The sequence below is a fragment of the Micromys minutus genome (genome assembly GCF_963924665.1).
Source record: "Micromys minutus genome assembly, chromosome: 22".
Classification (NCBI taxonomy): Eukaryota; Metazoa; Chordata; class Mammalia; order Rodentia; family Muridae; genus Micromys; species Micromys minutus.
Window position 1 is genome coordinate 35,664,268 of NC_137957.1, and position 27,341 is coordinate 35,691,608.

General features: G+C 37.0%; 1 protein-coding gene across 1 annotated transcript in view; it reads right to left on the bottom strand.

Annotated features, from left to right (window-relative positions):
- The window catches only part of EEA1 (early endosome antigen 1), a 116,097-nt gene that overhangs the window by 75,861 nt on the left and 12,895 nt on the right, over positions 1-27,341 (bottom strand). The window contains exon 2 of the mRNA XM_080935041.1: positions 8,522-8,614. Coding sequence (XP_080791167.1) covers positions 8,522-8,614 — 93 coding nt within the window. The remainder of the gene's footprint in view (positions 1-8,521; positions 8,615-27,341) is intronic.

The window sequence follows — 27,341 nt, forward strand, 5'->3', positions numbered from 1 at the left end:
GTGGAATTTCAGGATTATTTTGATTTGCATTTCCCAGATGACAAAGGATGTTGAACATTTAAGTGCTTCTCAGGTATTCAAGATTTCTCAGTTGAGAATTCTTTATCTCTGTACCCCATTTCTTAATAGTGTTATTTGGTTCTCTGGAGTCTAACTTCTTGAGTTCTTTGTATATTTTGGGTATTAGCCCTCTATCAGGTAGGGTTAGTAAAGATCTTTTTCCAATCTTATGATTGCTGTTCTGTCCTATTGACAGTGTTCTTTGCCTTACAAAAACTTTTTAATTTTATGAGGTCCCATTTGTCAATGGTTGATCTTAGAGCATAAGTCATTGGTGTTGTTCAGGAAATTTTCCCTTGTGCCCATGTGTTCGAGGCTCTTCCCCACTTTCTCTTCTATTAGTTCGAGTGTATATGGTTTTATATGGAGGTCCTTGATCTACTTAAATTTGAGCTTTGTACAAGGAGATAAGAATGGGTTGATTTGCATTCTTCTACTTGCTGACCTCAAGTTAAACCATCACCATTTGTTTAAAATGCTGTCTTTTTTTCACTGGATGGTTTTGGCTTCTTTGTCAAAGATGAGGTAACCATAGGTGTGTGGGTTCATTTCTGAGTCTTCAATTCTATTCCTCTGGTCTACCTACCTGTATCTGTACCAATACCATGCACTTTTTTATCACGATTGTTCTATAATACAGCTTGAGGTCAGGGATGGCAATTCCATCAGAAGTTCTTTTATCGATGAAAATAGTAAGAGAACTTCAAACCAATTTTTCTTATGAATACTGAAGCAAAAATATTCAATGAAATTCTCGTAAACCAAATCCAAGAACACATCAAAAATAACCATTCACCATGATCAAGTAGGCCTCATCCCAGGAATGAAGGAATGGTTCAATACATGAAAATCCATCAATGTGATCCACTATATAAACAAACTCAAAGACAAAAAAACCCACATGATTATCTCATTAGATACTGAAAAAGTCTTTGACAAAATACAACACCCCTTCATGTTAAAAATATTGGAGAGATAAGGAATTCAATGTCCATACCTAAACATAATAAAAGTAATATACAACAAAACACTAGCTAACATCAAACTAAATGGAGAGAAACTTGAAGCAATCTCACTAAAATGAGGTACTAGACAAGGCTGCACACTCTCTCCCTATCTACTCAATATAGCACTAGAAGACCTAGCCAGAGCAATCAGACCACAAAAGGATATCAAAGGGACACAAACTGGGAGGGAGAAAGTCAAGATATCACTATTTGCAGATGATAAGATAACATACATAATCGATCCCAAAAATTCTACCAGCGAACTCCTAAACCTGATAAACAACTTCAGCAAAGTGGCTGGATATAAAATTCACTCTAACAAATCAGTAGCCTTCTACTCAAAGGGTAAATGGACTGAGAAAAAAAACAGAATAACGACATCCTTCACAATAGTTACAAATATCAAATATCTTGGTGTGACTCTAACCAAGCAAGTGACAGATCCGTACAACAAAAGCTCCATCAGGCACCTAAAATGTCTACAGTCCATGTTAGTACCTCACAAAAAACCTGATCCAAAAAAAACATAAAATTAATACTCCAAATGCCTGAATTTTCCCTGTGATTTGATCATGAATATTTAAATAAAACTTAAATTTTGGCATAGCTGCAAGAAAAATAAATCTTTGTAAATATATTTGCCCACTTGATTAACTCATATTAAATCTTTGTGTGATGACTTAACAGCGTAAACATTAAGTCAATTAGTATCTTCCACTCTTAATTTTAACGAGATTCTTTAATTCCTATAACCTACTTTTTTATGTTTTTTTATATTTTAAAAGTCATCTCTAAAAACCATTAGTATGATAGGTATATATAAAAATACAGTAATAAAAAGATTATTAAAACTACATACCCACCTTAAAATATAATTAGCTTCTACTAATCACTCATGAATGAAGCAAATGAACCTGTTATCTCACAGAGTTTGATATTAAATCTAAATACAAGAGACTATTTTTTTCTAATCTACACTTATGGCACAAAGATTGCTAGACAGATAAACTGCAGAGAAATATTCACTAACAAAATGTGGGAAAAATAGACAAGTATATCTTTCTAAATTTGCCAACAAATTTAAAAAAACTTATTTAAGGTTAAAAGCAATAAATTCTTTGCTCGGGAGTTATTATCTGTAATCCTTTCTTGGATCCAGTGCAACTAAAAACTTACCCTGACTTAAGGTATTCCTGTGGAACCAAGGACCCTTTTAGTCATAAGGAAAACTCTTAGGTGGCGAGTGCCTATGATTGTCACTCTCACTTAAATACAAAGAAGAAAAACTGACTCATCCATAGACAACTAAAGACATACCAAACGGATCTCTAAGACCTTAGTCTCATCTTTGTTTGCCATGCTTCAAATGGCTTAGCCAGATCATATCTAACTATTGTTAGACTGCCCCACCTGAATCGGCCATTTGTCCTCTACACAGAAAACATCTATCACAGAGACTTCCTGGTGTGCCTGCTGTAAGTACCTTACAACTTAAACATCTGCTCTATATAAAGTACTTTATAAGCACATTGAGAGAGTTTGCTGGGCTATTTTTTATAAATGACTATGTCACAGAAAAATAGTCATTTTTTTTCAGCACCTCATAGTACTAAGTTTTATTCTTTTATGATATTTTTAAAGAAACTAAAAAAGTTAGGATTTTTTGCTTTTATAAAAGCAAATTTTAAAAAGAAACACATTACAAAATCATTGGGAAAATTCTTTCCATCCTAAAAATCATATTCCCTAATACTCTGCCCACACAGCCTTAGATACACACCAGCATGTGCTGTAGAGTAATAGTTCTGCACTTGTAGATCACAACACCCTTGAGTCAAATGACCCTTTCACAGGGGTCACCTAAGACCATCGGAAAACACAGATATTTACATTAAAATTCATAACCATAGCAGAATTATAGTTATGAAGTAGCAACAAAATAACTTTATGGCTGGGGGTCACAAGCTGAGAACTGTGTGGAAGACTGGCAACACTGGGAAGGTTGAGAAGCACTGATCTAGAGACAGGCTTCAGAACCCACACCGGGGGATGATGTGCACTCATCACTTCCAGTGGATCTGGAGAGCAAAAGCAAAGACGGAAATAGCCTTAGATTCAGATTCTAATGCTGTTGAGATACAAAACCTTTCTATCCAAGAATCATTTTCACCTGAACACTTTAATAACTCATTAATAAAGCATATATAATGGATAATCCTACAAATACTGAAATACTACTTTATATTTCAAATTTTATGGCAAAATGTATGTAAACATATTAAAACATTTATTTTTATTTACAAAGTCACAAAAAGACAACTGGAAACAATGAGAAACCAAACGACTACCCAAAAGCCTTTTTTCTTTATTGATTCTTCCCTTAAGCATGCATAATTAAAGCAATCCATATTCCTTATAGCATGAAAGGGAACCAACACCAAGAAGAGGAAAACAAAGTTATTTTGAGCAACCCATAACCAAGCTACCAAAACAAAATGTATAGGACCCACAGTCACACTGGAGTCACTAAGGAGTTCCTGTCCTCTTGTCTCGTGTTCAGTGTGTACCTCCTGGTAATGTTCCGACAAGGCAACAGCAGTTACACATCTTATCATACACAATGGGCAGATGAAACCCTGTGAAATAACAACTTTTAGTTTTTAATTTATTTTAATAAAAACAAACCATAAGCATACAAACATTTATAGGAAGAAACTAACCAATTTCTTTTTGGTATGGGTCAGGGAAATTTTAAGGTGTATCTGCAAATGGTGAAAGGTAAATGCAGCCATGAGTTTTTGCTATAGTGCATTGGCTCCCAGCAGATCTCACACGTTTACCTGCCCAGGAGCTATCTTTGGATCCACAAATGAAAGACACACACATACTAGCTTATTTTTAAAATATTTTGCTAACTCAAAGGCTAGGCACTTTGAAACCACCCCATTACCCAAGACCCAATTGGGAAAGTGGCCAGTTGCCACCCACATGAAATCTCGCATGTCTGGTTGGTTTTATCTCCTGATGCTCCTGCATCCCATCCTTCTACCCCAAGTCATGGCGATTCTCTCCCATGTCCTTGCCCATGCAACTCTAAGGGTCCCGCCCCATGCCTGTTCATTGGCCATTAGCATCTTTATTCATCAACCAAAAACCAATTGGGGACAAGGACCTTTAGCATTTGGACACGCAGGTTCCCAATTGAAACAAAGCATTAGAACCAATCTCCAACAGGTATATATGAAACAGAACTTTAAAAATTAGTCCCCATCTTTACATAATAAACTTTCTTTGGTTTACTTGTTCCTATGAAAGTCAGCTGCTTTGGCTCAGATATTCTTTTTAATCATTTAAAAAAATTTTTTTTTTGTTTATGGTACTTTGTCTATAGTTATCTGAAACCCAGTATTGGCAAGTTAGGTTTTATTTTAGATCAAGAAATTTCTGACAGGTAAGACAGGTAGCCTTTATGTGATATTATGTTCTCAACAAATTTGTCTTAAAGTAATTTTTTAGTCTTTACTATGTTCCACTTAGTAATAATGATCACTCTTCCCATATCAGTAATCCAAATACATGATGCTCCTTTCTGATTCTCTGGCCACTGTGGGCTCATATATTTGAATGCTTAGCCATCAGGTAATGGCACTATTTGAGAAGGATTAGAATGATTAAGAGGTGTGGCCTTGTTGGAGGAAGTGTGTTATTGGTGAAGGGCTTGGAGATTTCAAAAGCTCATGCCAGGCCCAGCCACTCTGTCTTTGCCTATAAATCAGACTGAAGCTCTCAGCTACTGCTCCAGTGCCTGCCTACATGATGCCATGGTGGCTGCCATGACGATAATGGACTGAAACTCAGAAACTGTTGTAAGAGTTGTGTTGATTGTGGTACTTCTTCACAACAATAGAAAAATAACTAAGACAAAGACTGAGTCTAAAAATGGCTACATTTTATAAAATGCAGGCTATTAAACTGATTTATGACTTCAGATTATATCAGAAATGAACAATGAAAGGATAAGAACATAAAGGAGCTAAAAATACGATGGACACAGTAAATAAAATACAACAGTAGGAACAGAAGTTTAGAATTCAATTCTTTTATATAAACAAATACAGACTTGGATCCATGGGACCTAAGCAAAGTAATAGTAGGTTATTGGGGGCAAGTCTAAGATGGTTATGTCTTATTCTTCATACCTTCCTGTTTCTCTCTGTCTTTATCTATCATTTATTCTAAATGCCATAAAGTAATCAGCTTTGCTGAGTAATGCCCGCCATGACACAAGGTTATAAGTAACACGAGCCCCAATAAAGGAGCTAAGCAATCATGAACTGACACCACTAAAACTATATACCAAAATATATTCTTCTTCCTTGTGGTGATTTGAACAAGAATGGCTCCCATAGGCTCATATAGCAGGTCATCAGGGAATGACAGTACTTGAGAGAAATTAGGAGACATGGCCTTGTTAGAGTAGGTTTGGACTTGTTGAAGGAAGTGTGTCATTAGGGGTGGGCTTTGAGGTTTCAAGGGTCAAAGCCAGGCCAGTGTTTCTCACTATTATTGTTGTCTGTTGGTCTGGATGTAGAACGCTCACCTACCATGTCTGCCTATATACCACCATGCTCCCTGCCACGAGGATAATGAAAAACAGCTGAAACTATAAGGAAGCCCCAATTAAAGGCAATAGAACACTGACTAACACATCCCTCTTTCGTTAATTTCAGGTGCTGAAAAGCTGTCTAACACAACATGTAAAACACACATTACCTGTACAAAGGAGGCATTCAGTAAACGTTTCCTAGTTATCACCACTCATTCTCTCTGTGTGATTGTGTGTGTGTGTGTGTGTGTGTGTGTGTATGAGAGTGAGGCACAAATGTATATGGGAGGTTGCATGTGTGCAACATGTGTGGGTGGTCCACATACATATATGTGTAAGTGCACATGGAAGTCAGAAGAGAACCTTAGGTGTCATTCCTCAAGAACTGCCTATCTTTTTGGGTTTTGTTTTATTTTGTTTGAGACACGATCTCTCACTAACCTAGAATGCACCATGCAGACTAAGACAATGCTGTCTGTCCAGCATATTTCAGGGGTCTTTCTCTACCTCCGTAATGTTGGAATTATAAGCACACATCAGAACCATTTTATTTAACACTCTGTTGATGAAACTCAGATCATCCTTATAAGTACTTTACCAGATGAGCTATCTCTACAAACCCCATTATTCCTTTGTTTGTCTCTTATGAGGAAATTATCCAGGAGCAAAAGCAAGGATCACAAATTCACCTTTTTTTTTAACTAGTCAAAGAGTTGTCTTTCAGATAAACACATCCCAAGTACTAGAACTACAGAACAGCACTTCTTTAAAAGATGACTCTTGTCAGTTCTGCTTCCTTTAGCATATGTTTTACTCTAGCTATGACTGTAGTCAGAGGTGTGACCTGTGGTAGTGTGGCCTTGTTGGAGAAAGTCTGTCACTATGGGGGTGGGCCTTGAGGTCTTATGCTTAAGGTTTGCTCTGGGTGGAGGAGAGTTTCTTCCTGGTTCCTTTGGATTAAAATCTATAATTCTCAGTTTTCTAGCCCCATGTCTTCCTAGACTCTGCCATGCTTTCTACTATGATGATAAAGGACTAAATAAACCTCAGGAACTGTAAGCCAGCCCTAATTAAATATTTTCCTTTATAAAAGTTCTCCTGGTCATGGCGTCTTTTCACAGCAGTGAAACCCTAACTAAGATAGTAGTTATCACTGAAGATTTTTCCAGTGGAAAGGATGGTGGTGGCCTATTTTAGAACTGAAGAGGGTGAAGAAATGAGCCAAGGCAGTTTCTGGGGCAAGTGATGTAGAACAGTGAAAACCGTTGAGCTAACAGTATGTCTGGCATGATGAAAATAAGCTAGGAGGCCAGTGAAGCTCTAGAATACTAAGTGTTTACAGACTGGCTCAGTGGTTAAGTCTCTGTGAGGTACAGAAGCCCATGGAGAATCTTGGGCAGGGAAATGATAGGATAACATGCCTGCCATTGAACACTGTGGTAGCTGCTGTGTTGAACACATACTAAGTGGAGGGAAGGGTGGATTCATAGGGGTCATCTGCTGCAGTATGAGGTAGCTGGCATTAGGGATGGCAGTGGAGGGGCTGAGCCTGAATGGAGGGCTGTTCTGAATGTAAACCCGGAGGAATTTTCTGGTTTTGTGAAGTTTAATATATTTTTCTTGATAAGCCTGTAAAGGGGACTTTACCTTTTCCATATTGTTTTCAGCACCACATCTAATAGCTAGAGCAGAGCAGTTCTGCAGTAAATGACTGACTGGGTGACTGGACACGGACATTGCCAAGCACATTCAAACCAGCACAGCTACCTAAAACTATAACTACACAGAAGCTGTACTACTCCCTCTTTCCTGCTGATTTTTCTCAGTAACACCCATATGTATCCTGGTACATTATGAGAATGTTTTGGATTTTTACTGCTTACATAGAAAATACAAGGCCAGCCAGGGGCAGATAGTCAGATTGTATCCAACAAAAGTGAATCAGTATCATGAACATAGGTGAACATCCTCAAAAAAATTAACAAGTAAAATCTAACAATATATTAAAATAGTGGTAACAATACATCATTATCAAGTGAATTTGCCCTGAGAATACAAAGGTATAAAAATACTATTTTAAGTGCATGTAATTAATCACAGAACATGGGAGAAAAACCATATCACCATGTCAATGCATGTAGACAAAAGCATTCTGAATGGCAAGATCCAGTCAAAGGGAAAGTGGAAGGGAGAAGGTACGGAGCAACAGCAAGGCAGCATATGCGCTGTTGTGATGCTCAGTACAACTGTGAACAGCAGGCACCTTGCTTTGTTCCTGGACTTGGAGCACTGTCCTAACATTTAAGGGTTTTACCACTGAGTGACATGATCATAGGTTTTTTTATGTCTTCTTTTTCTACAATGAACAAATACTTCTTAAAATCAGTTCTTAAATATAAAAGTAGTAATACAATTTAAAAGGCTTTGTAATTGAAATTCTAAGCTTATTTACTTTACTACTGGTTTTTAATAAGTTGACAAAGATAACGTAAAATTTAATAGGTTATAAGTAAAATTAGAAAATACCAGAAAAAGGTGGCACAAATGTAATACTTAATTAACAGTTTATAACAGTACACATATACACAAAAGATTAAATATCCTTCATTAAATTGAGATGATGACATGAAAGACAAACTGGTAGTACTAATTTTTAATCTTAACATGCAGTTTTTCAATATTACAACCAAATGTGTGTATGTTTTTATAAAGATAACTCAAAAATTACATTGTATAATATGATTTGTGAGAATTTTCCAATATGAACATAATTTGTTTCCAAATAGTACTATATTTGCTAATTTCCATTAAACAACAGTGAATTTTATTTTCTATGAACTTTTCTTACCTCTGAAGAACCCTCATTATTGACATCCACCGTATTTATAGACGTTGCTGATGAATCTAAATCAGAACCTTGAGAGCCAACTCTCCCAGGAGTCTGAAACAGAAAGGGAAAAAAATCAGAGTTAATATTAGTATAATAAGTTGATATATCCATAAACTACACAACAATAAAAACAATGGGATACAAGAGAAGTAAGTAACTCTGACATTCATTCTCTACTTATCAAGATCACTGTAAGAATTTTCAATTTTTATGCGTTTTTTTTTGTGTGTGTGTGTGATTTGAACCTGTTTTAATTTTTTTTTTTTTTGAACTGGTCATGGCACATAATTAATATTTTCCACAACAAAATATAATTTATTTTTTTAATTGAACAACTTTATTTTAAAAAACAAAGATAAATATACAGATTTTAAGCATTTTTGCATTAAAGTATACCAATACAATTTTGTCAGTACTTGATTTTTTTTTAAGGTTTGAGAGTATGCCTTAAAATCTTACTAGCTACAATGAGCATAAAGTACATGTAAAACAAGATGTAACCTGAAAATAGTCAAAGTTTTCTTGGTGTGTAATGATTAAGCATAATGATTTTTCTTTTTTTTTCTTTTTTTGCATTTGTTTTTCTTGAACTTCATATAGTCTGTGAGTTGTTTCTGGGGTGTTCTGAGATTTCTGGGGTTAGTATCCAATTATCAGTGACTGCAAATTATATCTGTTCTTTTGTGACTGGGTTATCTCACTCAGGATGATATTCTCTAGATGCATCCATTTTCTTAAGAATTTCATAAAGTCATTGTTTCTAATAGCTGAGTAGTACTCCATTGTGTAAATATACCACAAATTTTTGTATCCATTCATCTACTGAAGGACATCTGGGTTCTTTCCAGCTTCTGGCTATTATAAATAGGGCTGCTGTGAACATTGTAGTGCATGTGTCTTTGTTGTATGTTGGTGTCTCTGGGATAAAGGCCCAGAAGTGGAATAACTGGGTCTTCAGGTAGTACTATGACCAATTTTCTGAGGAATCACCAGACTGACTTCCAGAGTGGTTGTACCAGTTTACAACCCCACCAACAGTGGAGAAGTGTTCATCTTTCTCCACATCCTTACCAGCATTTTCTGTTATCTGAATTTTTGATCTTAGACATTCTGGTTGGTGTGAGGTGGAATCTCAGGTTGATTTGATTTGCATTTCCCTGATGGCTAAGGATGTCGAGCACTTCCTTAGATGCTTCTCAGCCATTCGATATTCCTCAATTGAGAACTTTTTGTTTAGCTCTGTATCCCATTTTTAAATAGGGTTGTCTGATTCTTTGGTATCTAACTTCTTGAGTTCTTTGTATACCTTGGATATTAGGCCTCTATCTGACATGGGATTGGTAAAGATCTTTTCCAAATCTTTTGACTGCCATTTTGTTTAGTGACAGTGTCCTTATCCTTACAGAAACTTTGCAATCTCATTAAGTCCCATTTGTCAATCTCTGACCTTAGAGCATGAGCCATGGGTGCTTTGTTCAGGAAATTTTCTCCCGTGCCTATGTGTTCTAAGGTTTTCCCTACTTTCTCTTCTAATAGTTTCAGTGTACCTGGTTTAATGTGAAGATCTTTGATCCACTTGCACTTGAGCTTTGTACAAGGAGATAAGAAAGGATCTATTTTCATTCTACTGCATTCTGATTGCCAGTTGGACCAACACCATTTGTTGAAGAGGCTGTCCTTTTTCCATTGAATGTTTACAGCTCCTTTGTCAAAAATCAAGTGACCATATATGTGAGGGCTCATTTCTAGATCTTCTACTCTTTCCATTGATCCATGTGCCTATCTCTGTAACAGTACCATGCAGTTTTTAGCACAATTGCCTTGTAATATAGCTTGAGGTCAAGGATAGTGATTCCCTCAGATGTTTTCTTCTTGTTGTGGATGGATTTTGCTATTCTAGGTCTTATGTTATTCCAGATGAAATTGCACGTTTCTCTTTCCAACTCTATAAAGAATTGGTTTGGAATTCTGATGGGGATTGCATTGAATCTGTAGATTATTTTTTGGTAAGATGGCCATTTTTACAATGTGATCCTTCCAATCTATGAGCATGGGAGATATTTCCATTTTCTGAGATCTTCCTCAATTTCCTTCTTTAGAGATTTGAAGTTCTTGTCATACAGGTATTCACTTGATTAGCTAAAGTCACACCAAGATATTTCATATTGTTTGTGACTATTGGGAAGGGTATCTTTTTCTTAATTTCTTTCTCCACATGTCTGTCCTTTGAGTAGAGGAAGGCTACTGATTTGTTTGAGTTAATTTTATATCCAGCCACTTTGCTGAACTTGTTAATCAGCTGTAGAAGTTCTCTGGTGAAATTTTTGGGGTCACTTAAGTACACTATCATATCATGTGCAAACAGTGATGTTTTTACTTCTTCATTCCCAATTTGTATCTTTTTGATTACCTTTTGATGTCTAATTGCTCGAGCCAGGACTTCCAGTACTATGTTGAATAGGTAGGGGGAGAGTGGGCAGCCTTGTCTAGTCCCTAATTTTAGTGGGATTGCTTCAAGTTTCCCACCATTAAGTTTGATGTTGGCTGTTGGTTTGCTGTATATTGCTTTTATTATGTTTAGGTATGGGCCTTGGATTCCTGTTCTTTCCAAGACTTTTAATATGAAGGGGTGTTGGATTTTGTCAAATGCTTTCTCAGCATCTAGTGAGATGACCATGTGGTTTTTTTCTTTGAGTTTGTTTATATGGTGGATTACATTGATGGATTTCCTTATATTAAACCATCCCTGCATTCCAGGGATGAAGCCTACTTGGTCATGGTGAATGATCATTTTGATGTGTTCTTGGATTCGGTTTGCAAGGATTTTGTTGAGTATTTTTGCATCAATGTTCATAAGTGAGATTGGTCTGAAGTTCTCTTTCCTTGTAGGGTCTTTGTGTGGTTTAGGAACGAGGGTTATTGTGGCCTGGAAAAATGAGTTAGGTAGTGTTCCATCTGATTCTATTTTGTGGAATAGTTTGGAGAGTATTGGTATTAGGTCTTCTGAACCCATCTGGACCTGGGCTTTTTTTGGTTGGGAGGCTTTTGATGACTGCTTCTATTTCTTTAGGTGTTATGGGATTATTTAGATGGCTTACCTTGTCCTGGTTTAACTTTAGTATCTGATATCTGTCTAAGAATTCATCCATTTCCTCTATATTTTCCAGCTTTGTTGAGTATAGGCTTTTGTAGTAGGATCTGATGATTTCTTGAATTTCCTCAGTTTCAGTTATTATGTCTCCACTTTCCTTTCTGATTTTGTTAATTTGGATACTCTCTCTTTTGTTCTCTAATTAGTCTGGCTAAGGGTTTATCAATATTTTTGATTTTCTCAAAGAACCAGCTCTTGGTATTTTTATTCGTTCTAAATAAAGCTTTTATATAGTATTTTATAGCCTTTAATCTACTTTCATAAAACATATTTAATCACAATGATATCTCTGAGACAGGTATAGCATTTTCCCCCTATAGAGAAAACATTTAAAAGCAGTTAAATGACTTGCTTATGACATAATTTTAACAGCCACATCATAACAACAACAAAAAAAAAAAAAAAAAACAAGGAAATAAACATAAAAACCAAAAACGGACACAGAACTAAAATGCTGATCTTCTGATTCCTCTTACATTGCTGTTTCCTGCATGAACTGGAAAGTACAGGGGTGTAGGAAAATGTTCTCCCCATTACCTAGTCACCTACTCCATCCCTGTACCATTCAGGCCAATAGTTATCAGTCTATCTCTGACACGTTAGGATACTGCCAAGCATACATTTCATAATATAAAGGTAATTTTAATTCTAACAGTATTCATCCTCTAACATAATTATTTATTAATACCTGCATATAAATGGACTTGAAATTTAGTAAAACACTTTAAAACAAGATTCAAAGTACAAAGCCTACTTGATACTTGTCCATTTACATATGAATAGATATATATATACACACACACACTGCATACTTCCCACTTTACCCTAGTCTGAAGGAAGGCAAAAAGACTAAGACACCTGACAAAGCCAAATGGCTAAGAAATAGAGGAAAAGGTTTATATTGGACCATGAGGTTCTGAATCACTGATCAAAACTGCTTCTTTCTTAGAAGTCTCTATGGAAATGTACAAATACCCAAGATTGAAACCAATTAACTATATGTTTGCTTCAACACACAAAAATACTTTTATATTTTAAAAATTATGCTTAAAATAAGACAAACCAAATAGTCCACATTCTCTTTTATTCCCTTACTTATATGCTGTACATGATCAGTATATATTTGATCTAAATACCAAAACAAAAATGATCTCCTGTCAATCTGAAAACTAAATGAGGTAGTGTAAGATAGTAGGTATGGTGGTACATACCTAAAGTCACAGCACACAGGAGGCTGAGGCAAGATAACTGAAACTTACAGATCAGCCTCAGTTACGTTTTCAGATTCCCCTCCACGTGTGTGTATGTGTGTATACATATCCATTCTTACTTTATAAATATGCTTATGTATATGTGTTATACTATATAAGATCTATATAACAACATTGAAAAATATTACAAAATGCAAATAATGATTACTATAGCAAGGCACAATTACAAGGGGTTTAGGTCTTAGCTTTCCTCAACTTTTGTTTTTGCAATTGTTTCTCTCAATTTCAATCATATTACTTTTATATTTAAGAATATTTATACTTTAAACTAATCAGATAGTCTTCATTCTTTTTTATACTTCACACATTTATTTATAGTGTTTGTTCTTAAATAAATTGAGATAAGCAGGAAATGACAACAGGTAAAGTCACAAGGAAATTCCTACACTCTTCCTAAACACAGTCACTCAAAGTAGTATGTAACATTAAGTTTTTATTTCTATGGGAAGAGATGAATCAAATATACCAGGATAACAATGGGAAAACTGGGGCTGAAAGGATAGCTCAGAAGATAAGAGCACTTGTTACTCATGCAGAGAACTAGGGTTCAGTTCCTTGCACCTATATGGTAGCTTTCCGCTAAGTAACTCCCTAGGCATCAGGAACACGTACAGTCCACACATATACATGCAGACATTCAAAAACATAAAATAAAGAGAATGAACAATGAAAAAACTGGATGGCTTTAAATTTTTAAAAACTGCAAGGTGAACATCCCTAATCTTAAAAACTGGTTTGTTCTAAAATCTTACACTTTCTGAGTACTAACATGATACAAGTATGAAATTCATTAAGCTTGGTGGTACAAGCCTATAACTCCAGCAATAGGGAGGCTGCTTAGGCTATCTTAGATTCTCTCTAAATAGAAAGTTAAAGAATAGCAAGGAAAAAGTATAAAATTTCACAAGGAACTATTCCACACACAAAATTTTAACTAATACATAAAACTACCTTCAGTTTAAATGTATAGTGTACATATGAACTCTAAATTAGTTCATGCTTATGCTTTGTTCTCTCCAAGGTATCTCATATACATACAAGCAAACTTGAAACCTGAAACATTTTCAGTGCCAAGCATTCCCAAAAACAGATATTCACCCTGTTCTTATCTTTGTTAGTATCCTCAGACAGTATCCCAGGTTCTGTGACCGTCTGGCTAAAGAAACAAGGAAGAAACATCATCATCTAGTGTGGAACTACTGTCTTAACACAGAGGGATGGATACCAAGCCCAATTCAGAAAAACATCCTAATGGTGGCACAAAAGATGAAGCCAGTGTTCTTTCTGACAGAGGAGACAGGAAGAGTTGCTACTATACCCAGGGCCTATCCAACTGATTGAGAAAAACAGAATTTTGAGAAAAATGTTAAAGATAAAATATGTAAAAGCTAATTTCTAGCCAAAGATAAAAGAAAATGAGATGAGCTAGACACACATTGTATCCATTTAGTCATTAGTACCAAGACATGCTATCCAAAATGATGACTATGTGTACCTTCCATCTCCAAATAAGCCAGGCAAACAGGGCAAGTATATACAGAAGGGAGATAGGGAACTGATTCCACCTCAGGGTAGGGCAGAGTTAACAGCTTCCAAGTCACTGTGCTCTCACTTTCTCCTCAGGTTATTTCTCAGAATAAAAACAGCTATCTCTGACAAAATAACTCAACTAGTAGGAACAATAATACTGAAATAACAATAATACTGGGGAAAAACTATAAAATTAAACACAAAGGACACTTATATCTACTCCATTTGAAATCTATTTCTTTCTGCCCACGGGGCTCAGCAGGCTAGGTCTTAAAACTTTGTCCTCGGTGTTAAGGCTACCCTTTCTACTGGGAAATTACCCTGAGAAAGTCAGCTAAATATAGTTTAGGGAATGACCAAAATAGAGTGATACTGGTGACAATGATGTCACTTCAAAGAAGAGAGAGAGCCGAGGACTCTTGAAAGCCCACAGGACTCCACCTGATATTTCTGATGTATCACACTAACACTTCATCTTAATGTACTCTGTCCTTGGGCAAAGGTTGGGATCATCTTCTTGAGTAGAGTGGGGTCAAATTTTGAATCTAGTCTTCATTCTGCAGAGACAATAAAGACAGCACTGGAGGAATGCGGGGAGAGTGGCCGTAGGTCTGCACTCATTCACTTTTGCTTGTCTCCTTTTTCTTTAGGCCCTTTCTAAGATGTATGGTTTTTGTCTGGACTGAAACACAGCAAGTTCTTCTGAAACCTCAGCCATATGACAGGTAATTTTCCAAACGGCTCTAATGATGGGCCCAAACTTCTTTACAGAGGATTGCTCCCCCATTAATAAAATTGACCCTCTGTGTCTTGGATACTTGATAATAGTCTTCAGTGACATCTACTGGAAAAGAGATTAGTGATTCCTAGTTATCATCACTAAGGATTTTGGTTTGGGTGTGTAATTTTTGTTTTTATCTACTACACTGATACCAAACATCTTTACAGAAACAGAAAACTGGCGGGGGAGGGTGTAAAAAGTGAAGTACTACCCTAGCCCCTTTCCAATGACCCAGGGAACTATCCCTTAATGATCATGAAAACAATGGTATTGATCTAATATTTCTTCTACTCTGGACTTTTTGTGTGAGGGCTTCCATGCTAGAGACATTTTTGTTTTATAGATTTCTTAAACACAGTAATTTAAATTTAAAGCCCCACTTGCCTAAGGACAGATAACTTCCTGGAATGCTAGAGGATACTGATCATATAAGATAACAAGCCACTTCTGTAAATAAAGTTGGTTGTCACAACTGCACAGGATGTGTCTGATCACACACAGACCAGAGGTATGTAGACAGGAACTACATTGGGATGTATGTTTGCTCCTGATTTGACAAAGACAGAAACGCCCTTGTGGGGTTTGCCTTTATAAGCACCAGACAAAAATAATTTGCAGCCATTCTCTGAGAGTCCTGGATATAAAGCTGGCTGGTGCCCATCCTCCTGAAAAATGAAGCTTGCTTCATATTTGGCTCAAAAATTGTGGTACTAGTCTTATTTTTCACCTACTTAGACTTGCTCTTGGGGTCTCTGATTTCCTGGTACTATGAAGGAATGGGCCTTGGGTCTCCATAGTCTCTTTAAAGTTTTCAAAACCTAACTTTCCAAAACTTTAACTTATTCAGAGTATGACTTTACTGTATTCATTGACTACCCATCAAGTATAATTTTCAAGCTTTTAACTTACTATCTTATGTTTTGTCAATGTAACTCATCCAGAAAGTAATTTAAGAATCTTTCCCAAAATGATATACTCAAAACCAGGTTTTGTGATGCAAACATGCCTGTCATGCTCGCATTGGGAGTCTAAGGAACAGAATGATGAAGGCTAAAGCCAGCAGACGTACTATGGAAAGAAGCACGTTCAGAACTCTGATCCAAATGCACTTAAGAGTAAAAAGAGGAAACCAGACAATTCTGTTCCAAACACAGAACATTTGCATCCTAATGATGCAAAGACTTTGAAATATTAAAAATAAAACCTGTTTCAAAACAAGAATTCAGATAATCGAAAATAAAAACAAATAGTAACTATACTGTTCTGGGACCAAAACCAGACAACTGCAATCACATTCTGCACAAGGGACCAAAAGTGTCACACAAGATAGTAGATAAAGAGATAGATTCACTGGAAACTAAGGAAGTGGACAATGCTACTGCTCTCTGCCACAAACAGAAACTTCTGAAAACATTGCTAAGTCCACTCAATGTCTGTACTTGAAGTTTGATTAAAACTTTTCTAGGAGCCGGAGAAAGAAAACTCCATATAGTGATTTACCTATAAAAAAGAAAACTTTTCTGCTTTTTATTCTTTGTTATGTTTAAAACATAGGTATGATTAAAATATTTTAAAGCTGATATAAAGATTATATAAAAAGCAAGAATGGATGATATAATTTTGAACTTACAAAAGACATGAAGTAACAAGTTTATATGCCATAGCTTCAATGATATAAAAATGTAAACACAAAGAAATTAAAAGGTAATCATGTAAGATGATGATCTTCATGTTATTTCCTATGTTCCATTTTACACAAAGAGTGGGTTAATATGTTTTTATAAACCATTTACCTATCTCTTCCAATGTGTTACTAGTACTGCTATAATACTTGTGAAAGCCTTTTAAAGATAATTCCAAAATGAGCCTGATTTTTAAAAAAAAGATTCATATAATTATAGTTGACAAACATCTATTATTAATGCCAAATAGACTAAGAAAAAAATAAAACTATTTTCCTATTCACTATTGAGAAGAGCCAAATGTGTAAGCTTTTTCTAACCAAGCTTCAATTCTCTCTGGTTGCCAATACCATGTCTCACAGCTTATTAAAATCTGGCACTGTTGGAGCATTCTGCAAACAGCACAGATTAAAGGATCTGTTTCTTAAGATTCCCCATCCCTTGCTAATGCCATCTCCAAGGAACAAATTCCAACGTTATCCAAACTTCTGTCCATTGACCATAAGTCAAGGGTTCCCATAACCCTGTCTCTGGTTCAGTAACTTGTTATAAGAGCTCAAAGAACCCAGAGAAGCATTTGACTTATTTTTACTATAAAGGATACAAATGAACAGCCACATGAAGAGGAGTTTAGGGGAAGATCTGGATGAATCATGAGCAAAGGCATTTTGTCCCAGGAAAATTTGGAATATGCCTCCTTACCAAGTAATGGAAGTGTTCAGTAACTCAGACATTCTCCAAACATTCATTATTTAAGCATGCCTGATTAAATCCCTGCCACTGGTGATTAACTCAACCTCTAACTCCTCTTCATCCTGAGGCTGAAAGGTGTAGCTCAAAGTTCTAAACAGGTGTCTTTGGTTAGCTTTTCTGGCAATTGATGCAGAAAATTATGGGTGTTTTTTGTTAATTTGGCAATCATCAAAGGAGCCTCAGATACCCACTCTCGCCTGCCCCTTGTATAATATGTAGCTGCAGTGGGCATACTAACAAGTGACAGGAATAGCCTGTGGAAATTATCCTTGTTCTAAAACTCTGTAAAGTTGAAACTTACCTCATGACTAGGTCGTATGCATCAGATATGCCTCATCTGGCCTACCTGCTAGGAAAAAGCAATTAAGTACCCCGTGCACACTACCCTTAAATCATCTTCTTAGCTAATTCTGCAGCAAGACTTTAGTAACAAGAGCTCTGTCTTCTCATTGAGCAGCTTTCGCATTAGAGTTCCCTTTCTTTCTACACCTTTTCACTTCATCACCCAGCCTGTCCTGTCAAGCAGTCAGACTCATTCCAGAAATACAACTAGTCCCTAATTTGAAACCATCAGGGAGGCATCAATTGTCACCTCATGCTGCACCTGATAACAAAGCAGGGCTGTACCAAGTTTAAGACCTGCTTTACAAACAGCAAATTCAAGGCCAACTTGAGCTATCAGGCTAGACCTTGTCTCAAAATAATTGTTTTTAAGGAGGACAGGATTGAAGATGATTCTTAGTAGTAGAACACTTGTCTGGGATGTACAAGGCCTTAGGTTCAATTCCCAGTACGAGGGCGGGGGGGCAGGGCATGAGCTCACTAACATAAACTAAAGGTGAAGGTGAAAAGGGCTTGCTACAAATCAAGCATCAAGATGCTTTCACTATTACTGGAAATCCCAAAGACTCTAGTAGTCTGTGTCATAAACTAAGTAAGGCTCAACCACACAGTTCTTATAAATAACATCACATCAATAACTGCAACTAGGAAACAAAACCACTTATGATAAACAAATAGCAACTAGAATACACAGAATATCCTAGATTGTGAATAATATACAATTGGATGGTATTACTAAAAACTAAGATAATACAGCATTAGTCCCTGCAAAACTGCTTTCATTAAACAATCTTGAAAAACAAGAACAAAACAAAAATCAGCATTTTGTTGGCCAAAAAGAAGCAGGGCTGTCATCATTATCTACTGTACATAATACTTAAAAGAAACTACTGTCCTGAAAGGTTAGATCAGAGGTTTTCTATGAAACAAAATGTTGATTTATTTCAGCCTAGTTGTTTACTTAATGAAATTTAGATAATCTGGACTGAAGATCTCAATCAATGGTAGGATTGGGGTCCAGCAGTCACTTCATAACCCACATAATCTTAGTCAGACAGGAGTAGGTTATTGAGTACAGGCCTCAGGACTGATCAATCAGAACCACAAATCAGACTTGGGAGCTGAACCATGACACTGAATTAAGATTCTACAGGGTTTTTAAGCCTAAAATTCACAAACACTTGTGCCAAGTTATTACACCAATCAGGATTTAGGGATAGGGGATTTCCTTAGAAACATGTCTTTGCTGTACACTTATCCTGTACCCATTGGTTGGGGTACTCAACTGTGACAGAAGACTTGCCTTGTCTAATATTCATGTCTTGTCTTGTCAACCAGGAAGACACACTTGTCTAACATTCATGTTTTAACTTGCCAACCAGGATGTCTATTACCTACATATATGTCTCTTTCTGCCAAGTAGGATATCCGTTCCCAGAGAACTTGGGAACTTAAATATTACTCGACCCCTATTCAAAATGGAAGTCTTACTCTAAATAGTTTCTTATATTGATGAAGCTATCCCTCTTACATTGGGATCTATTCCAGGGACAGCTTATAAAGGCAAATATTGTAAAAGTTTATATACAGACACAGGAAGTACTACTGGGTGGTTGGTTTGGATCCAAGCCTATTGTAGGTAACTAAACAAAACAGTTCTACTGACTTCTCTGGTGACTGATTTCCAAGGGCACACAACATAACAGAATATGTAATCAACCTGGGCATGAGAAAGTTTCCTAATAAAAGCAGAAACAACATGTAAAAAAGTTTCCTTATAATATTAGTAACATCACAAAATGGCAGACTAGCCAGGTAACAGTTACCTAGGCCTTAACATTATACCTGGGCTTTAGCGTATGATCTAGTCCTTAATATTTTATCTAGACCTTAGCAGTGGAGTGATTGGGTAAGCATGTTTAAGGTCCAAGCACTGCAAAATAGACATATATAATCTACAAGTCAGAATCACACTAGCACTGCTATGAGAAAGTCACCAGAATCAAAATAAAGCTGTGAGATTAAAGAAAATTTCTCACACAATTAGTGTTAACTCACGAAAGTTTTCAAGAACCACTACTTTACACAAAGATCAGCACAGCTTTATGCATACAAAAAAAAAAAAAAAAAAAAACTTCTGCATGAGCATCTGCCCAGCATCTTGGACTGAAATTATATTTGTTACTAATCTTTGTAGCCAGTAATTCTTATTTCAAAATATCTTATGTAATCTTCCTAGTGCTTTTGCCTTTAAAATTCTTCCTTTATTTTAAGACTTTAATGTATTTTAATAGCAAACTTACAGGAACAGCTCAGAAGACAGACATTAAAAACAAGTACTTGCATGTAGGACATCTCAGTTAGAAAGTGTAGTAGATGGATGGAATCTACTGGATAATGAAAATGCTACAAACACCATTTAGTTGCTGTCAATAAGAAATTTACTCATTAAAAAAAAAAACCCAAATGCTGGCATTGTCCAAAATTTTTTCAGGTTTATTTAAAATTGTTATAAAGTTGAACTGTTGGAATGTGTTCACTGAAACATTTTGCTTGCATTAATGCTTTACATCTTGCAATTATATTAAAAATTCACACACAAATGAACATGGGAAAACTGCTAATACCTGATTCTGTTCCCTATATTTCCATTCACAATCATATACTTAGGTACCTTTGACCCCATGGGAAAAATACCTAACATTCAGAACGACTGATAACAGGAAAAAGAGGGAGAAAAAAAATTGAGAATGAAATGTTTCCCCTATTAGTGGACTCTTAAGCATGTTCTCCACATATGTGGTGTGCTAGTTGAATAACTTTTGGCATAATTGTTACTTGTTTGGCATGGATAGCACACAGGTTGGTATCTTCAAAAAGGCCAACCAATAGCTGCACTTTGGAAGCGCAGATCTGTTTTGAAGTCCTGAGCAATTTCTCGCACCAGACACTGAAAGGGAGCTTGCAAATCAGAAGTTCAGTGGACTTCTGATAGCGTCTGATCTCACAGAATGCTACAGTGCCAGGCCTGTAACGATGTTTCTTCACCCCTCCAGTAGAGGGCACACTCTTGCAAGCAGCTTTTGTAGCCAGTTGTTTCCTGGCTGCTTTTAGTAGATTTGCGGGCTGTCTGCTTTGTAAGAGTCATGTTATGGGCACCTCCTTACTTACCCCCTTCTCCTTCGGCTGGAGCTCAGCAAGGGAGAAGCGTCGCTGGCATTAGAGAGCAAAGGCTGCGAACATCAAAAGTCTTCCTTTGTCTTAACCTCTTTGAACACGTTTGTAGTTTCAATATATAGCATATTATTGCCACTGCAATATCACTCTACACCCAGAGAAAATGATCAAGATTCTGTGAAGACTCTTTCTCTGACTGCTGTGTAGATTGGTGGTTATTGTAAAAAAAAAAAAAAAAAAAAAAAACAATAGCTTCAGCTTCCAAACGCAGCTGAAAATCTTCATTGAATAACAAAGTTGACAGAAGTGAGACAAACATCTAGTGGTATGTGGGTATATGGTACAGATATTTCATAGATAAGTAAGAAAAGCTTTTCTATTAGCTGGTGATCCTGAGTCACACTTTCCTAGGTCCCCATACAATAACCCTAACTCTGCACATGATTCTACATTAGAGAATATCAAACAGAGAAAAGCAAGTTCTTGAGTGGGAAATCTTTAAGTCACATTACAGTCTAAATTACTAGCAAAGAAACAGAACTGCCTGATGCAGAACTGCCTAGGTAAGGTCTCGCCTACTTTAGAAGCAAAGAAACTGACTGAAATGGTAAATACAACACTGTTGATCATGCGGAAAACATGAATTCAGCAAATTCACAACCCGTATCATCTTAAAGAACCAATTAAACCCACAAAAGTCAAGTTAATGAAAGACTAACCTCACAAAATGGTAAGCATGCTCAAAATACATTTTCAATTTTGAAAAAAAAAATCTTAGAAAAACACAGATATTACTATGGTTCAAATAATATGCTGAAAATTTAATAATATGTTGAAGTTTATGATGGGTTAAATTTAGAATCTTTAGGGGCTGACTAAGCCATGATGGCCATCTTCATAAACAAATTAGTAACCTGGGCTGTAGCAAAACATCTGAGGCTGAGTGTTCTATAAAGAACAGAAACCTATAGCTCAAGGCTTCTGCTCCTTCACAGGACCCAGGTATAATTCCAAGCAGCCACATGGCAGCTCACCGCTGCTTGTAACTAGTTTCAGGAGACTGGATACTAACTCTGACACCCTCAAACACCAGACACACATAGTGCACACATATATATGCAAATAAAACACTCCCACACATAAAATAAGTAAATCTTTAAAAATATAAATTAAATAGCATAAGAATCTCTTAGAAAATGTAACTTTTAGCAAGAATCTTGCTACTTATATTTCTTCATCATTCCACCATAAAAACTAATTAGGTTAGGCACAGTGGTACATGCCTCTAATACCAACACACTGGAGGCAAAGGCAAACAGATCTCTGCGGCTTCAATTCCATCCTACTGTGCATACACAGGCCAGCCAGAGCTACATAGTAAAACCCTGACTCAAAAAGGGTTGAGATTGGGAGGAGGAAAGAAATCAAGAAATAGAAAACAAAAGAAGTCAATAAAAGAGAAAAAACTGAAAATATTTCACAAATTCAAAAAGCTTGAAAAGACCGCTACTATACACCGTGTGGTAGTTTGAATGGAAATGGTCCCCACATAAGTTCACTCTTATGCACTGTAAGACTGGCATCATTTGAAAGGATTAAGAGGTGTGGCCTTGTTAGATTTCTGTGGCCTTGTTGGAGGAAGTGTGTCCCTGGCGACAGGATTTGAAGTTTCAAATGTCCAATCCAGGCCTAGTGTCTCTCTCTTTCTCTTCCTGCTGCCAACACATGTAGATGTAGATCTTCTAGCCACACACGTCTACCTGTTTGCTGCCATGTTTCCTGCCATGATGATAATAAACTAAACCTCTGAACCAGTAAGGCAGCACATAAAATGTTTTCCTTTTCGAGAGTTGTTATGGTCATAGTGTCTCTTCACAGCAATAAAAACTCTAAGACAAGATTAAATACATCATCGGTAGTATACCATGTAGCTGTTTTGACTCCCTTTCTATTATTAAGAGGCAAATGCTTGACACATAGGGATAAAGTAAAAAGGTACATTTTGAATAACACAACTTCATGAGAAAGCCAATATCAAGAGAGGCACCAGCACATGTGAAGAGCTTTATCATCACCCTGCTGTTCGGTTGGATGAACTAAATGTCATGGGCTTAAATAGGTCCTGGAGTAGCAGAGGTCAGGTGATAGGACAGGGTTGACCAGGCAAGGTGATCATAGTTTTTGGAGTGGGTAGCATAGGCAAAGCAGTGTCCACAATGGCCTGACCTGTAATGGGTAACACAGCAAAGAGAATTTTATGGTGGCATGACACATACGGACCTTTGGTACTGGTTAATCAGTCATGGTGTTTCCAGGCACAAAATAGGTAAGAAGTCTACCGTATTTCTGTTTGATCTGTATAAACAACAAAGAAAAATTCTCAAGCAACTGAAAAAAAAAATGGCTACACTAGATCATGGTAAGAGCAGAATCTTGCCCCATGAATCAATTTCCAGACTTGAGCCAGTTTGCAGACCAAGAACCCATTGAAAAAGGGTAACTGTATACTGTGAGCAAGGAAGCTCAGACTTTCTGGGGTTTATTGGGTACTAGTTCATAATTGACACCGCTGATTCCAGGAGATGCCAAGAAGCATTATAGCCCTCCAATTAAAGTAGGGATTTGTGGAGTTGAGGTGATTAATGAAGTTTTGGCTGAGGTCCAACTCACAGGTCTAGTGGGTCCTCAACTCACCCTGTAGTTATTTCCCAGTCCCAGAATATATAATTGGGATGATATAGTCTCAAGTTGGCAGAGTTTCCACATTGCTTCCCTGACCTGTAGAGTGAGAGCTACTGTGGTTGGAAAGCCAAAATAGAAGCTCCTGGAATTGTTAGGAAAAATAGTAAATCAAAGATGATATCAAATCTCTGGAAGAATTGCAGAAATTACTATCAGCATCAAAGACTTAAAAGATGCAGAGATGGTGGTTCCCACCACATCTCCCTTTAACTCTCCTATCTGGCCAGTGCAGGAGACAGATGGATCATGGAAAATGACAGTTGACTACTGAAAACTTAATCAAGCAGTAACTCCAATTTGTAGCTGAGGTATCCTTCCTTGATTAGCATGCCTCCTAACACATGGTATACAGGTACTGATCTAGCAAATGCCCTTTTCTAGGTACTTGTCCATAAGAACAATCAGAAATAAGCAATATGCTTTCAGTTGGTAAGGCCAACAGTCTACTTTTACAGTTTTACCTCAAGGATACATTAACTCTCCTGCCTTGTATCATAATTTAGGGATTTTGATCATCTGTCTCTTCCACAAAATTTCACACTGGTCCACATATTAATAACATCATGCTGACTGGGCCAAGTGAGCAGGAGGAAATAATCACTCTGAACTTGTTGGTAACAAATATGCATATCAAAGGATAAAAATAAATCCAACCAAAATTCAAGGGCCTTCTACCCCAGTGAAGTTTTTATGAATCCATGAATGTGGGGCATGCAGATATAGTCCTTTTAAGAAGGATAAGTCACTGTAGCTGGACCCTCCCACCACCAAAGAAGCAAACATTTAGTGGGCCAATCTGGATTCATTCTTTCCATGTAAAGCAGCACAAGAGTTTGCAGGCAGCTTCCACACTTACCTACATAGCTCATTATATATGCTTCGGGTGATTTCACTTATTAAAACCAGAATCTAATCCAGACCACAGCTATCCTTCAAATTCATATTTTCCTGTCCGTCTAAGTGTCTCCATCTGAGTGCCTTTCGAGCACTTCTAAGTCAGCTCTCAGCTGGATATTAAAATGGCTCACATGTGTAATTCCAGCATCTGAAAGGTAGAGCAAAAGGACTGCCACAAATTCAAGGCCAGGACAGATCACACAGTGAGTCTCAGGCCATCCTGGGCTATAATTAAGATCATACATCACGAAAAATAATGCACCTCATTAAAACCAAATTTATTGTCTTTTCTGGCAAATCTTTCCCCCATCTGCATTCCTTATCTCAGACTACAAGCTATCCCACTAATCCTGGCAAATCCAAGCCATCATCCTTAGCAGTTTCCCCTTTCTCCCTTAACTCTCACATCTAATCAACAAGCTAATTCAAATGCCTCCATGAATATGGAGTCTATCTGCCTTTCCTTAGCTACTTGGTCACTACACTGCCTCAGTTCAAACTGTCATCTTCCCACTTGGCCTATTAAAGAGAATTTTACATTATATACTACCACACCTACATTATTAGGGCTTCCTAAGAATCACACAATGAATTTTCCAGATTGCCTGAAATTTATCATAACCAAAACCAAAACTTTCATTCACCTCCATTCATTGCCATCCCAGGAGCGGGGAGCTATATTTGGTTAGGTGAGTTAATAACATCTTTATACATAAAAAGACTCTCAAGGACTCTAACCAAATATAAACAGGACAGGTACAGTGGCTCATGCCTATAATCCTAACACTCACAAGGCAGAGGAACCCAGAGTTCCAGACCAGCTTGAATCAAAAAAAACCAAGAATCCTCAATATACCAGGATTCAACGCAGCACCACTGGGAACAGGTAAAATGTAGAGGCAACCATGGATGGTAGAGAAACAAAACACAGTCTATACTAAGGTCATTATTAAAGGTACAGCTACACAGGAGTGATGGTAATGAAAACAGTGCACATGGGAGAACCTCTCACTCTTGCCCAGTTTCACTATGAATCTAGAAGTACTCTTAAGTACTCTATGTTAAAAATTCATGAGTTCTCTTAAAATAGAAAAACAAAGTAAGTGATCAGCACTAAAAAGTTAGTATAAAAATTCTTATCCAAAATTTAATAATTAAGAATTATTTGTTCTACCCTTGGGGGCTCCCAGAAACTGAATCACTACCAACCAAAGAGCATACATGGGTTGGACCTTGGCCCACCCCTGTCCATGTGTAGCAGATGCACAGCTTGGTCTTTATGGGAGTCCCAAACAACTGGAGTAAGGACTATCCCTGACTCTGTTACCTGCCTGTGGATCCTGTTTCCCTAATTGGGCTACTTTGTCTAACCTCAATGGGAGAGGATGTGCCCAGTCCTACAGTGACTTGATGCACAAGGGTGTGTTGGTGTGGTGAGGGGGCTCCCCGTTCTCAGAGATGAGGAAGAGGGAGGGGAGAGGCAAGGGACTGTTGGAGGGGCAGGTAGGAAGGGGGATGTGATTGAGTTGTAAAGTGAATATATAAAGTAATGAAGAAAAAAATTTGTTCTGTTTTCCTGGGTTACAATAAAACTCAAGATAAAAATCAGCTCTAATATTCGGTAAAAGCTGTTTTTATTGTTTTGGTTTGGTTCTTGGTTTAAGGATTTTCTTTTGTTCCTTTTTGAGGCAGATCTCACTGCATAGTCCAGATTGGCCTTAAATTTATGATACTCCTGCCTCAGCTTCCCAAGTACTATAAATTTCTTTACGTAAAGTTTTCAGTTGATATATATCGGAGTAAAATTTTTTAAGTGCAAACGATGGTGAAATTAGTCTTTCTAAGTCAAATGACATAAAAAATAAAACCTGACTCTCTCCCTTCAGGTAAGAAATACTTCCAGGGGTGGAGAGATGTCTCAGTGGTTAAGAGTACTGGCTCCACTTCAAGAGGGCTGACATGGCAGCTCAAAACCATCTTTTAATTCCATTTGCATAGGACCTGATGATTTCTTTTAGCCTTCACAATAACCACACATGCATTTGCTGCACAAACATATATGTAGGCAAAACACTTAGGCACATATTTTTTTTAAAGAGACACTTCCATTCTTTAAATTCTACTATGTACTTTATTTATAGTTCTCTGTAGATATACTTAAAATACAAACCCGAGAGTCTCATCTGTGTTTTAATGTCCTTGTCACTCTTTTCTGTAGTAAGCATTTCTCACATTAATTCTATACTGTCCATGCAATTTGTTTCAGCTAATAGTATAACAACCAAGAAGAGAGACAATGTGTGTGTGTGTGTGTGTGTGTGTGTGTGTGTGTGTGTTCCCATACAGAGTTTTCTGATGACTAGCAGGCTGCAGTACTGAGGGCAAAGGAACTAGAGAGAAGAGAGTGCTGGTAAATGTCAGTCCCAGCAACCACAAAAAGCCTACCTGTATG